Source organism: Pyrus communis, chromosome 3 (assembly GCF_963583255.1).
Source record: "Pyrus communis chromosome 3, drPyrComm1.1, whole genome shotgun sequence".
Taxonomy (NCBI): Eukaryota; Viridiplantae; Streptophyta; class Magnoliopsida; order Rosales; family Rosaceae; genus Pyrus; species Pyrus communis.
Window position 1 is genome coordinate 4,928,927 of NC_084805.1, and position 13,942 is coordinate 4,942,868.

General features: G+C 38.6%; 1 protein-coding gene across 1 annotated transcript; it reads left to right on the forward strand.

Moving 5' to 3' along the window:
* Nucleotides 1-693: 693 nt before the first annotated feature.
* LOC137729543 (protein RTF1 homolog) lies at nucleotides 694-4,590 on the forward strand. Its single transcript, XM_068468520.1, has 2 exons — nucleotides 694-992; nucleotides 2,290-4,590. Exon 2 carries the CDS (start codon nucleotides 2,335-2,337, stop codon nucleotides 4,306-4,308), a length of 1,974 nt encoding a protein of 657 aa, XP_068324621.1. The 5' UTR covers nucleotides 694-992; nucleotides 2,290-2,334; the 3' UTR covers nucleotides 4,309-4,590.
* Nucleotides 4,591-13,942: the final 9,352 nt, after the last annotated feature.

Sequence of the window (13,942 nt, forward strand, 5' to 3'; positions counted from 1 at the left end):
GGTGTTCAATACAGTCCTAGGGTTTGAAAGGGGATATTGTTTTTGGGAAGTTTTTCGACTCGTTGCTAGTGTCTTGGGGTTGGTTTTGAGCTGGAAATTTTGAGAATTAAGGAAGTGGGTGTTCTATGTGTACTCTTAGGGTTGAAGGGAGGTTTTTTTTTTGGGGGAAATTTTTCAACTTGTTGCCATTCTGTGAGTTGGTTTTGAGCTGGAAATTTAGGGAGTTTAAGCAATGGGTGTTCCATATACAGTGTTAGGGTTGAACGGAGATGTTGTTTTCGAGGAATTTGTTTACTCGCTAATTCTAAGTTTGTGTGTAGTTGAATGACTTAGATGGGTTCACAGAGGATGAAGCCAAGCATCTCGATATATCTTGTGTTTCTTTTGGGGTGGAAAAAAATGCCGAAAATTCCAAACCGAACCGAAAAAATCCTGATCTCGAATCGAAAAAATCCCAAACCGAAAATTCTGAAATTTTTGCTACCCAATAGCAAACCGATCTCGAAATTTCGGTACGGAAATCGATCTCACACTTTCATTCATTTGGTAATCCCGAATCTAATTGAAATAAAAATATATATTATTTAATTTTAAATATATATTTAAAATTGTAATAGCCATCTGATTTAGTTGAGATTTAATCTCAACCGTTGAATGCTAATCAAAGTTCAAACCCTCAGATAACTCAACTCAGTCCCTCTCTCTCTCCGTCTCTTTTCGACTCGACGACCTCACCTCAGACAACCTCACCACCCTCCTCGACCTCACCTCAACCTCACCTCAGAATCTGGCCGCACCCACATCACACGAGTGACTCACCTCTCTGATCTCTCTCTCGACTTCTAATCCCTCAGACCCTCACCGTGGAGGAGCCTTCCTTCACGGCACAGAGGCAGAGCCACGGCCACCGGCGCCGCTCACCTCTCTGATCTCTCTCTCGACTTCTTCATCCAGATTCCAGTGCACTGCGCACCGATTCTCCCCCAAATCAGGTAAATTTTGGAATTAATTTAGGGTTTGTGAAATTTAGATTAGGGTTTGTGAAATTTAGCACTTGGAACCGATTTGGAGGTAGAAGATATGTAATGGCCGAACTATAGTATTAGAAATTTTAGTGTTTCTACCCTCTGAGCATGTTCTTCTCACCAACGTTTTTATTGCTGGTTTTGGTAATTGATTTATTTAGTTTTTTTCTCGTTTTTGAAAGAAATGAAATTGAAAATGGTTATTTGAAAATTGGAATTTAGCTCAGAAATGTGGTTTTATTTTGGGAAATTGAGTGCTTGTTTGTGATTTCGACATTTTTGCTTAGTTTGGTTGATGAGAAATCGAAAAGTAATCGAATTGGAATTAGAAATTTTGGTGATTAATCTGGCCTGTGTAGTTTTGTTTTGTGATGGTAACTTAATAAGTTGTTCATTTGTAGTACTGGAAATTAGGGGAAAAGTGAGTGAGATTCATAAATTCTTTAGCAGTCGGGTTTTTTGTTTACTGCGTCATGAAACGAAAGGTGGGTACTTGATTTTATCAGTTCCGAAGAAACTATGATGGCCCGAGAATGCTGGTTGTTAAAGCATATCATATGAGGTGGTTAAAGAAGAAAAAAAAGGGTGGCAGGGGCCGGGTAGTGGTTGCAGTTAATGGACACAATTGAATCCAAGTTCAAGTGGAACATATAATAAGAAAATCTGTTTTCTTCACTTTGAAGCATTTCAAACTCTCGTTCAATGTCCAAAGTTGGAATCTTTGTTTGTGTGAACTGTGGAATATGGTTTTTACTAGCCATTTTGTACTTGCATGCTTCATTTAATGCTGATTTTTTAGTTCTTCCATCTCAGAGTTTTATCATTCTGATGTTCAAACTGATATCTTTCTGTTGCCTTTATATGAAGTTCTTGTTTGAGCGACATTTTGAGATTAGGCCTAATGGGAAACCTTCTGACATGTACTCTCATTTTGAGATTAGCCCAAAACTATTTCAGGATTCCCGATTTGTCCCGAAATCCCAAAACTATTTCGGGATTCCCGAAAACTTAGGTTTGGGAATCGGGACTTGGTTTTCGGTTTGGTATCCCATACCGAACCAGCCTTAGTTTCTTCTGCGTGAAATTGTGAATTATTAGTTGTCATCAAAATTGTTAGTAGCAGATTAGAATTTTTAGGTTTCAAAATTTTTGTTACAAACTAACGTGTTTACTATCAAGTTGAAGTAGTTTTGAACCAACAGTTGGAAATAATGTGTTGGTGATTTTACAATCTTTTCGAATGCTGACTTTATGAGTTCTTCAGGAACGCGAGTAAAACATCAAAACATACCGGAAGGGACAGCGGATAATGGCAGAATTAGAAAATTTGCTCTTGGAGGCTGCGGGAAGAACAAGTTCATCGGGGAAAAACCGACACTCACATTCATCATCTAGGAGGAGACGTGGGGGTTCATATTCTGATGGAGGAAGTGATTCCAGAGGTGATGATTCTGATGATGGTCGTGGCTATGCAAGCAGGAAGCCTTCTGGACCTCAAGTTCCTTTGAAAAAGAGGCTGGACCCAACAGAAGTAGACGATGAACAGGGTAGCCAGGAAGAAGGTGGTTATAACGATAGTGGTTCGGATCGTGGTGGGGACAGCAATGAATCTGATGTTGGCAGTGATCTTTACAAGGATGAAGACGATAGGCGGAAGCTCGCAGAGATGTCTGAACTTCAAAGAGAGCTAATTCTGTCTGAAAGAGCACAGAAGAAAGATGACAAGAGTTTGAAGGAGAAGTTCCGACCAAAGTGGGACAAAGGGAAGGCCCCACAGTCCCGGAAAGAGACTCCACCTCTTCCGTCCTCTCGTGTGCGTTCATCAGCTAGATCTGCTGACAGGGCAGCTGCCAAGGATGATGCATTGAATGAGTTACGAGCAAAACGTTTGAAGCAGCAGGACCCTGAGGCTCACCGCAAGTTGAGAGATGCTTCTAGAGGAGGAAGTTCAAGCAGTCGAAGTTTCTCACACCTGAACAGGAAATCCTTCACTGCAGTGGGTCGGAGTAGCTCTAGTCAGAGTGACAGTGATAGTAGGTCTCGTAGTGAAGATGATGGATCATCAGGGGATGATGCAATGATTGACAGTGATGATGAAAGGTCAGAAGGACTAACTTTTGATGATATAAAGGAGATTACCATTCGAAGGTCGAAACTTGCAAAGTGGTTTATGGAGCCGTTCTTTGAAGAGTTAATTGTGGGTTGCTTTGTGAGGGTTGGAATTGGGAGGTCAAAATCTGGGGCTATCTATAGGCTCTGCATGGTCCGGAATGTTGATGCATCAGATCCTGATCGACAGTACAAACTGGAGAACAAAACCACACATAAGTATCTGAATGTTGTTTGGGGCAATGAGAACTCTGCTGCCAGGTGGCAGATGGCTATGATTTCCGACTCTGCACCGCTGGAGGAGGAGTTTAAACAGTGGATTAGAGAGGTGGAGAGAAGTGGTGGCCGATTGCCAAGCAAAGAGGACGTGTTGGAAAAGAAGGAGGCCATAAAAAAAACCAACTCATTTGTCTACTCAGCCGCAACTGTGAAGCAGATGATACAGGAGAAAAAGTCTGCTTCGTCAAGGCCATTAAACATTGCGCTTGAGAAGGACCGGTTGAGGAGGGAGTTAGAAGTTGCAAAAAGCAAGCAAGATGATGCAGAGGTGGAGAGGATCCAGACAAGATTACAGCAATTAGAAGCACGCCGACAATCACAGGGGAAAGATAGCAAGGCTATTAGGCTTGCTGAGATGAACAGGAAAAACAGGGTTGAGAATTTCAAGAATGCATCAGAATTAAAACCTAAGAATATAGGTTTGAAAGCAGGGGAGGCCGGTTATGATCCTTTTTCAAGGAGATGGACTAGGTCAAGGAATTACTATGTGTCAAAGCCCGGTGAACAAAAAGAGGAGGCAGAGGCAATAGCTGTGGCTGATGGAGCCTTGGCAGATATAGAAAGTAATGGGACAGCAGTGGTGGGAGCAGTACGGGCTGGCATGGCAGCAACTGCAGCAGCTTTGGAAGCTGCAGCTGGTGCGGGGAAGCTGATTGATACGAGTGCCCCTGTTGATTTTGGAACAGAGTCAAATCTAAAGCATAATTTTGAGCTGCCAATCTCATTGGCTGCTCTTCAAAAGTTTGGCGGGCCACAGGGAGCTCAGAAAGGGTTCCTGGCAAGGAAGCAGCGAATAGAAGCAACAGTTGGGTGCCAAGTCCCGGAGAATGACGGGAGGAGGCATGCGCTGACACTTACAGTTAGCGACTACAAGAGAAGAAGAGGGCTTCTCTGAAATGGCAATGGTCCAGCCAAGATAAAAACCAGAGAGGCAAGACAGACATCATCTTCAGCAACAAACAGGATTGGTGGTACTGGTTTTCAACGGTAAAAGCTTGTTGGTGTAGTCTAGTTGTTTGTTTCAGTCCTTATTTACAATTAAAAATAAGAAGACTGTATTTGTGTGATTTATTTACTGGAAGTTTGGAAGAGAGCACAAATAATGCACAGCTTGTGAGAGATTTGATATTTACAACTTTAATGATATTGCTGTTGATTTTTGGCAACTATGAGATTACTGTTGTTTCATTCAAATGTTGTCTTGCTTTTTGTTTTTCATACGAGCAATATTGAGGGAGGAGAAATTAAACACTCGAGTTTTCTTCAGTTTGAAGCTCCTGTTGTGTCAAATAGGCCCATCATGATTTTTCTTCAGTTTCCTTGGCTTTCAATCCCCTCGTTTGAAGCTAATTTAACTTTCTGTTAGTTAGTTGAAGAACCAAGATGACATCAAAGGTTAACTTCGGACAAAGTAACCGTGCCAAAATGTTCAGCTCCATTAGCTTCCTCCCTGATGAAAGCACAACTAGATTACTGAATAAACCGTTTAAACTTTAGCTCTCCTCAGCACGGGCGTACAGGGTTACAAACGTATGTCCTTGAAGAACCAAATTTTCTGAGAGTTCGTTTGAGAGAAAAACCAAAAGGTTTATTGATTAATTATGAATTTATGCATTACATTGGGAGAGTCTTTGACTTAAACACGACCTTGGAAAGGCTCAAGCGTCATTGGGAAAAATAACACATTGAGTGGATGTAAATTAAAAGGTGTGATTTTTATTACAAAATTTAAAATGCAGTTTTGGAAGCTTCGAATGGTTAAATCCATCATGTTACAAAAAAATGGTGAGTAGAACTGGGGCTCTGTACTCTTTTTAGAAAGGTATCATAACCCAAAAAACAGAGTTCAGACACCAAATTTGTAGATTACTATTGCATCATTTTGTCTTCCTTTGGTCAATTGCGTTTTCATTCCATTCGGCAATTTGTTCTACATTAGAAATAAACATTTTTTTTACTAGGTAGCTAATTTTTGTCAGTTCTCAAACTTATCCCCATAACCTTAATAATTACACAATAAAAACACGTCTCATGTTGATATTTTGAGAAAACAAGTACCAACTTGAGTCAAAGTATAATGAAGAAGTTTTACCAAAAAAAGTATAATGAAGAATGGAAGTATTAGACCAACTCCAACCCTTGGAGTAAGTTCTAAACTTTTCCTTCTATTTTCCTCCCATTTCTCTTCAACCCTTGTTCTAAAATTGGGTTAAGTGCTAAAACTTAAAAAACAAAACACTCAAATTCTCCCTAAGATTTAGCCCAAAATTAGTAGTAGAGCCCACATGTGAGAGTGGAATAAGAGAAGTGGACTGGACTCACCCAGCCTAGACGCGTCGAAGGCCCATCACGTGCGCACTTACCCAGCCCTCCTCAGCTTCGCTGGCCCACCCATGTGGGTATGTTGGGTTGTTGTCGGCCCGTGACACGAGCCCAACAGCTCTTTTTGGTGATTTGACAACCATAATTCAAATGGATCATGGAGATCCAACAGTCCACTTTAATTTATTTAATTTTTAGTTTTATATTTATATATTTATTGAATTCAATGGTTGAGATCGAATTTAATCAAATTTAAAACCAACTCCTAAAATAATTAAAAAAAAGAATTTAACTCAAAATTCACCCAAAACTTTATAAATACCTATGTATTTGTTCAAATATCCACACAAAACTCACTTTTTCCACAATTCTTCCAATTTTTCTTTCTACCATCTTCCAAAACCATTTGTTCCCATTTCCAAAATTTTCAAGATGGCAAAAGATCATATTAGAGGTCATAATTGGACCTTTGAGGAAGATGTTGCTTTATACTTGACATCAGTTTAGTGATTTTTCACTATTTATTGGAATTTAGGGCTAAAATTTTAGGTCAGAAGATTTGAAGCAGAAAAATTATTTCTGGGCTAAAAATTTTAGGTTTTACTCCAATGGTTGGAGATGGTCTTATTATCGTGTCATTAGTAAGCTTAATCCTTATTTATTGATTTTTTTTAAATTATTTCTAGAATTGTAACTTTTTATATTCTAGGCCGGCAAACGATTATTTCCTATTTAAGATATAAAAATTTATGATTTTTTTTTTCCGCCTTTGAATAAATGTTTATAATTGAAGAAATAATTAAATAAAAAATATGAAGAAATAAAACCATGGGATTTTCGCGCTAAAAGCGAGCCAAGTGGAGTGGTCCAGCCAAGCTCAAGACTTTAGGTCATCTCCAACTAATTCAGCTAGAGGGCTGAAAATAGTTTGAAATGGCAAGAAAACCGTCTTCAACCTAGGGCGGGGCCAAAGAGCTCGTGGGCCCCACCAGGCCAAAAAAGGAGAAAAAGGATAATCGGCTGGCCCAACCCAACCAACTAACCAGACCCGAGGCAGATCGGATTTTGAATGCAACGGCTACTAGCTGATGTCAGCTAATCGTTATATTTGAAGTTTTTTTTTTTTTTTTTTTCACAAATTTTTTTTTTTTAAAATTTTAAAAAGTCTATTTTCTTTTTTCCCTATAACTTCCTAAACCATTAAACAACATTAAACAACATTAAATAACATTAAATAACATTAAACAACATCAAAATTATACAACATAAAATAAAAACATTTAACATGAAACTTAAACAACATTTTTAAAAACATTTAACAACATAAAACTTAAATGCCTACTCCATGCTTATTTTGGCCCAAAGATGTGCAACAAGATCCTGTTGTAGATACTTATTTGTGGCAAGAGAACGTATCATCCTGTGGCGTCTCATATACTCATTCAAAGAGATAGTACCAATTCTTGGATTCAAAGGCAAATTAGGCCCATCATATATTTTTGCACGAGCCTTTCTTGATTTATTTGGATCTTGTTGGTCGTCATCAGACTCATCATGATGGAGTCCAAATTTTCTCGACTCCACCCTCTTGCCGATTCCTTGATGATCTTCTACTGCGCTTGTAGAATACCGAAAGCTCTCTCAACATCTTTTCGATATGCCTCTTGGTGCAAGGTAAACCACTTTTCGGCGTCATTCGTAGGATTTGGAATTGCTTGGACAAGTGTCGCCCACTTTGGGTAGATGTCATCTGCCAAGTAATATCCCGAATTGTACTGACGGCTGTTGATGTAGTAGTAAAGTTGAGGTGATTTACCTTCCTTCAGGTTATTGAAGAGGGGTGAACGCCCAAGAACTATAATGTCATTTTGGAATCCAGGGATCCAGGGACTCCAAAGAAAGCATGCCAAATCCATGTGTCATACAAGGCAACCGCATGTAACATAATAGTTGGCTTTCTCAACCTTCTGCTAAAGCCTCATTGCCATCTGGTGGGACATTTCTTCCAATTCCAATGCATGTAGTCTAATGAACCTATCATGCCTGGAAAGCCATGGTATTCAGCTTTGCAAATGAGTAGATCCAAATCTTCTTGATTTGGCTCACGGAGGTACTCCTCTTTGTAAAGCTAAACAAATGTGTCACAGAATTCACCAAGAGTATCAAGGCATGTAAACTCAGACATACCATATGTATCATCTATTGAATCGGCTAGGGAGGCATAGGCCATCATTTGGAGTGTAATAGTAACCTTCTGATGAGGTGAGAAACCCGGATGGCCTGCTTTATCCAGCTTTTGTCGAAAGTATGGATTGACCTACTGGACATCATGAAATAAACGCTCGAAGACATGGCACTTCATCTAGAAGCGAAGTCTGAAATCATCTTATGTGTACACCGAGTTGAGGTTGAAGTAGTTGTTCATCAGATTGGCATGCGTCATCGCTCTGTTTCATGGTTTGTAAGAGTGACCAGCAACAGAGCCACCCCATTGAGGTTGTTCCTCAGTTGGCTGACATGCCATAACCGTAGTCATGGCTGCCACATATTCTGTGTTGCGTCGTGCTTCATCTTTTTCATCAGACTCCTCATCTTCTTGTCTCATTTGGGCCCATTTTTCTTCCAATTCAGAATTGGATGCGGACCCCCAATTGGAATCCGAAGAGGATCCAAAGTTGGAATTCATTGCAAACTTGAATTGAAAGAGATTAAATCTGAAGGTGTGTAAATTATAGCCCAATATCCACCCTATTTATGGACATTGGATCGGTTGAATTTGAAGGTGTGTGAAACCAACGGTTAGCTGACGTCAATTACCATTGGATTTGAAATTTTTTTTTTTTAATTTTTAAATTCTTGCTTTTTCCTATAAATTTAAATTGTTGTAGTTTTTAAATTTAAGTTATGGTAGTTTTTAAATTTAAATAATAAATTATATTTGGCCCTTGGTTGGAGATGGTAAGAAATACGGCCTTACACTGTTCATTAAAATATTAATTTCTTGGAGAGTCCGAGGGCTAAAACGAGCCATCTGGCCGTTATTCGGTTAGAGATGGCCTTAGTGCCTAGGCAGCTAGGTGAAGGCCTACGTGGACCAGGTGGATGTAAGTAAATTTATTATATATTGCATAAATAAGTCCTTATTTATTCTTAAAAACACAAACATAATTGCCACTCAGTACTATGGTCTGGTGGTACTCCTCTTCGCTTGAAAGTGAGAGGTCTTAGGTTCAAATCTCGTAGATGGCGAATTCGATACCAAATTAGGCTGCCCATTGTGTGGTTTTGCCAAACTCTCCCTCCCCTCAGTGTAAAAATATCGATATACTCACAAAAAATACAAACATAATTATATTGAGATAGATAAATTACAAAATAAAATAACATATCAATTATAAAAGATTACAACATATTGAAAACATGGGGAATGAGCATATAATTAATGTTCATCCAAATATTCAACAAGTCTCTTACATTCTATTGAAAATTTAAATTCAAAATGAAAGTTATCAATTTTCTAAGTGAAAGTCGTGACCTAGGTGGGTTTAGGTGGGCTAGGCGGAAGCCTGAACGGGTCTAGACACACTTTCTTAATTTTCAAACACCTAGGGACTAATCGAGCTGGTGACCAACCACCTTGCCTAGGCAGCGCTAGGCGGGAATTTTTAGAACAGTGCTTTATTGATTTAGCTATGTAATCTACTTGTCTTTTTTTCTTACTTATTTTACATTGATTAGTCTCTTCGCATGGGTCCACGCAAAAGGCTTTTGATAATCACCTGATGTGCGCAACTTATGTTATAAATAGGCAAAAGTTAGAGAGAATAACCTTTGCTAAGGATAAGAACGAAGCAGGTGCGAAATATCACACTGATTTGTTTGATAACTATAACGCAAAGATTGTAGATAAAAGAGGAGATGAGGGAAACTGATATTATTGCTTTTAGTGATTTTCTCTTTTTGTTGCTGCCCTTTGATCGCCTGCGGAGTGCTCTATTTATAGAGCCACATCTGTAGGTTTACAGTGAATGCCTGTGACCAATCCAACAACATCCGTGATCAATTTACAGAAAGTGGATGATTGCTTTACAACAAACAAAAACAACACTATTAGGCATATGAGAAAGTTATTATTGGCATGTGGGCATACATTCCCACTATTTACAACATTAGTTGCCTCGTTAAAACCTTCCTTGGAAAAACCCAGTGGGAAAAAACCATAGCAAAGGAAAAAAAGTACAACTTTACCCGGATTGTTGATATAGTGTTAAGCATGCATATGTTGCCTTGTTAAAACCTTGATAGGAAAAACCCAGTGAGAAAAATCCTAGTCAAAGGAAAAAGAGTACAACATGCATGTATCATGGTTGCTCCCCCTGAATTGTATCTCCATCTGATTCTGCATTCTTCAAATTTAACTGCTTGGTAAGCCGACGTAATCCGATTCTCTCCACTAGCTTCTGAAACGTGCACTTTGGTAGAGACTTAGTGAACAAGTTAGCCAGATCTTCATTAGAGCGAATTTATCTGACTTCAATAACTTTAGCCTTTTGAAGCTCATGTGCACTAAAAAACTTTGGAGATGTGTGTTTAGTCTTATCGCCCTTGATAAATCCTTCCTTCATTTAGGCAACACAGGCTGTATTATCTTCATGGATGACAGTTGGAGTGTCTGTCTTTGAAGGTAGACCACATGAATTCCGGATATGATGGATCATTGATCTTAACTAAGAACATTCACAACTTGCTTCATGTAAAGCAAGTATTTTCGAGTGGTTGGAAGATGTAGCAACTAATGTTTGCTTTGTTGAGCGCCATGAAATTGATGTATCTTTATTAGTGAACACTTATCCAGTTTGTGAGCAGGCTTTATGTAGATAAGAGAGAAAACCAGCATCTGTATATCCAACAAGGATCTAGTCATTTGTGGATTTGTCTGAGTAGAAGAGACACATGTCTGTTGTCCCACTAAGGTATCGTAATACATCTTTGACTCCCTTCTAATGACGAATTGTTGGAGCAGAGTTATACCTTGCTAATAAGTTGACTGAAAAAGCTATACCTGGTCTAGTACATCGTGCTAAATAAAATAAAGCACCTATTGCACTCAAATATGGTACTTCTGGACCAATGACCATTTAATCATCTTCTTTTGGATGGAATGGATCTTTCTTAATGTCTAAAGAACGAACGACCATTGGTGTGCTGAGTGGATAAGCCTTGTCCATGCCAAATCGCTTGAGGAATTTTTCAATGTAAGCTAATTGATGGACCAAAATTCCATTAGCACAATGCTCGATCTGCAGACTGAGACAATATTTTGTTTTTCCAGGGTCTTTCATTTCAAATTCACTTTTCAGATATTCAGTAGTTTTATTGAGCTCTTCAAGGGTTCCAACTAGGTTCATATCATCAACATATAATGCCATTATAGCAAATTCAGAATTTGATTTCTTAGTGAACACACAAGGGCTGATGACATTGTTAGCATATCCTTCTTTGATCAAATACTCACTGAGACGATTATACCACATGCATCCATACTATTTCAGCCCATATAATGATCGCCTTAATTTGATTGAGAGCATACCTCGTGATTTGTTAATTGTTTCAGGCAACTTAAGTCCCTATGGAACTATCATATATATGTCACTATCTAATTCTCCATACAGAGACACGATGATGAGATCCAAAAGTCGCATGTCAAGTTTTTCTGAAACCACCAAACTTATTAAGTAACAGAATGTAATTGCGTCCATTACAGGAGAGTATGTCTCCTCATAATCAATTCTAGGTCTTTGTGAAAAACATTGTGTGATGAGTCATGCTTTATATTTTCCAATCCCATTTTTCTCATTGCGTTTTCTTGTGAATACCCATTTGTAACCCATGGGGTTCACACCAACCGGAGTTTGGACTATCGCTCCAAAAACACTTTGCCTTTCCAAGGAATTTAATTCTGCCTGGATTGCATCTTTACACTTAGGCCAATCTTGTCTCTGTTTGCATTCATCAACAAAGCGGGGCTTAATATCATCATTTAATATGATTTTAGTGGCTACTGCAAAAGCGAACATGTCGTCAATGATTATTTCATTTCGATCCCACAATTCGTTAGTACATGCATAATTGATGGTAATTTCTTTGCTTTCATGTACTTCTGTCTCTTCAGGGACATGTGTCTCATCATGGACATTTTCTTTTTTAGAAAGTTCAAAATCATGAATTGTGGATTTGTCATTTATTTTCTTTCCCTAAATGATTTCATTTGGATTCAGCTGTGCCCTCGTCCTTCCTTTTCGAGGGGCTGTTAGCAGAGGAATTTATCAAGCGACTTCAATTAATAGCTCGCACTTTGCTCATGAAAACAAAATTGCCAATTTCTGCATGGGGACATGCCATCTTACATGATGCATCATTAGTTCAATTAAGACCCATAGCCAACCACCAATACTCATTAATACAATTCGTGTTTGAGCATCAGACAAACATTTCACATTTACAAGTTTTTGGTTGTGCTGTTTATGTGCTTATTACACCACCATGACGCACTAAAATGGGACCTCAGCGCAGACTGGGAATTTATATGGGTTTTGATTCACTATCTATGATTAGATATTTGGAACCCTTAACAGGTGATATGTTTACAACTCGTTTTGCTGATTGTCACTTTGATGAGATAGTCTTCCCGTCGTTAGGGGGAGAAAAGACCATTCTAGAAGAACGGCAAAAGATGACATGGGTTGTACCCACCTTATCTCATTTTGATCCACGAAGCACTCAATGGACATGAGGAACAGGATGTTCAGCATCAATGCCTAGTGTCATGCAGTTATCATCAAAGGTTTGAGACGTAAATTCACCAGCGTTATCAAGTCAGATTGACTTAATGGGGTGATCTGGGAACTGTGCTCGCAACTTAATTATCTGAGCAAGAAGTCTTGCAAAAGCTACATTTTGAGTAGACAATAGGCAAACATGTGATAATCGGGGAAATGCATCAACCGAAACCATAAAATATCGAAATGGTCAGCAAGGTGGTTGAATAGGTCCACAAATATCCCCTTGAATTCTTTGCAAAAATGATGGGGATTCAGTGTCAATCTTTAGTTGTGATGGTCTAATTACCAACTTCCCTTGAGAACAAGCCTTGCAAGGGTTATCATTTGGGATAGCAATGTGTCTGCTCAATAATGGATGTCCATTAGAGTTGGTAATGATCTTACGCATCATGGTGGATCTTGGATGACCCAGACGGTCATGCCAAAGCATGTAAACTTTTGAATCAATGAACTTCTAGTTCATGACAGTATGTGCTTCAATTGTCTTTATGTATGTATAATACAGTTCGCTCGATAAACCACGCAACTTATCCAATATACGCTTCTGGGTATCATTGGAGGTAATGCATAGATATTCCACATTTTCTACAATTTTCATTTCAATGTGGTATCCATTTAAACGTATATCTTTAAAACTTAACAAATTTTGAGTTGATCAAGTAGTGTACAACGCATTATGTATAGACAATATTGTTCGATTTGGTAACATGATTTGGGCTTTTCCTGAGCTTCCAATTACATATGATTGGCCTGATATTGTTGTTACCTTTACTTTTGTAAGTATCAAGCTTGATAAATATTTTCGATCTCGAAGTATTCTATACGTGGTTGCGCTGTTTGCAAGACAAATATCTCCACCATTGCTCTTGTTTTGAGAATAACCATAATTTTTATCTATGCTCTCTGAGTAATGGAATCATAGTTAAAAATGGTTTATTCATAAAAGGAAATTGAAATGCCACTTTTATTGAATTGAAAATGCAAGATTTAAACTACAAACTCAGGTAACAAGAGTAAACTAAATAGAAGTGATTCAATCAGACCGATACACTTCATTCATTCTTTCCACAATGAAGTCTGAAACATCCAGGTGTGTTATGTTCAATTGCCCTAATAATTTGAAAATTGTATCAGGATGTCCATCGATTTAGCCTGGTCGATAAAACTGGTCTCAACACCATTCTCCTTGAGGGAGGCTTAATACAGATCCACTAGATGTTTTGGGGTACGATAGGTACGCGCCCAGTGCCCATTGCCACCATACCTATGGAAAATTCCTTCAAGATTTCTAAGAGTGTTATTCATATGAGCTTTGCCTTTCTAGCGATTTCCATTCTTGAAGCTCAGGCTTGAATTATGCCTTGG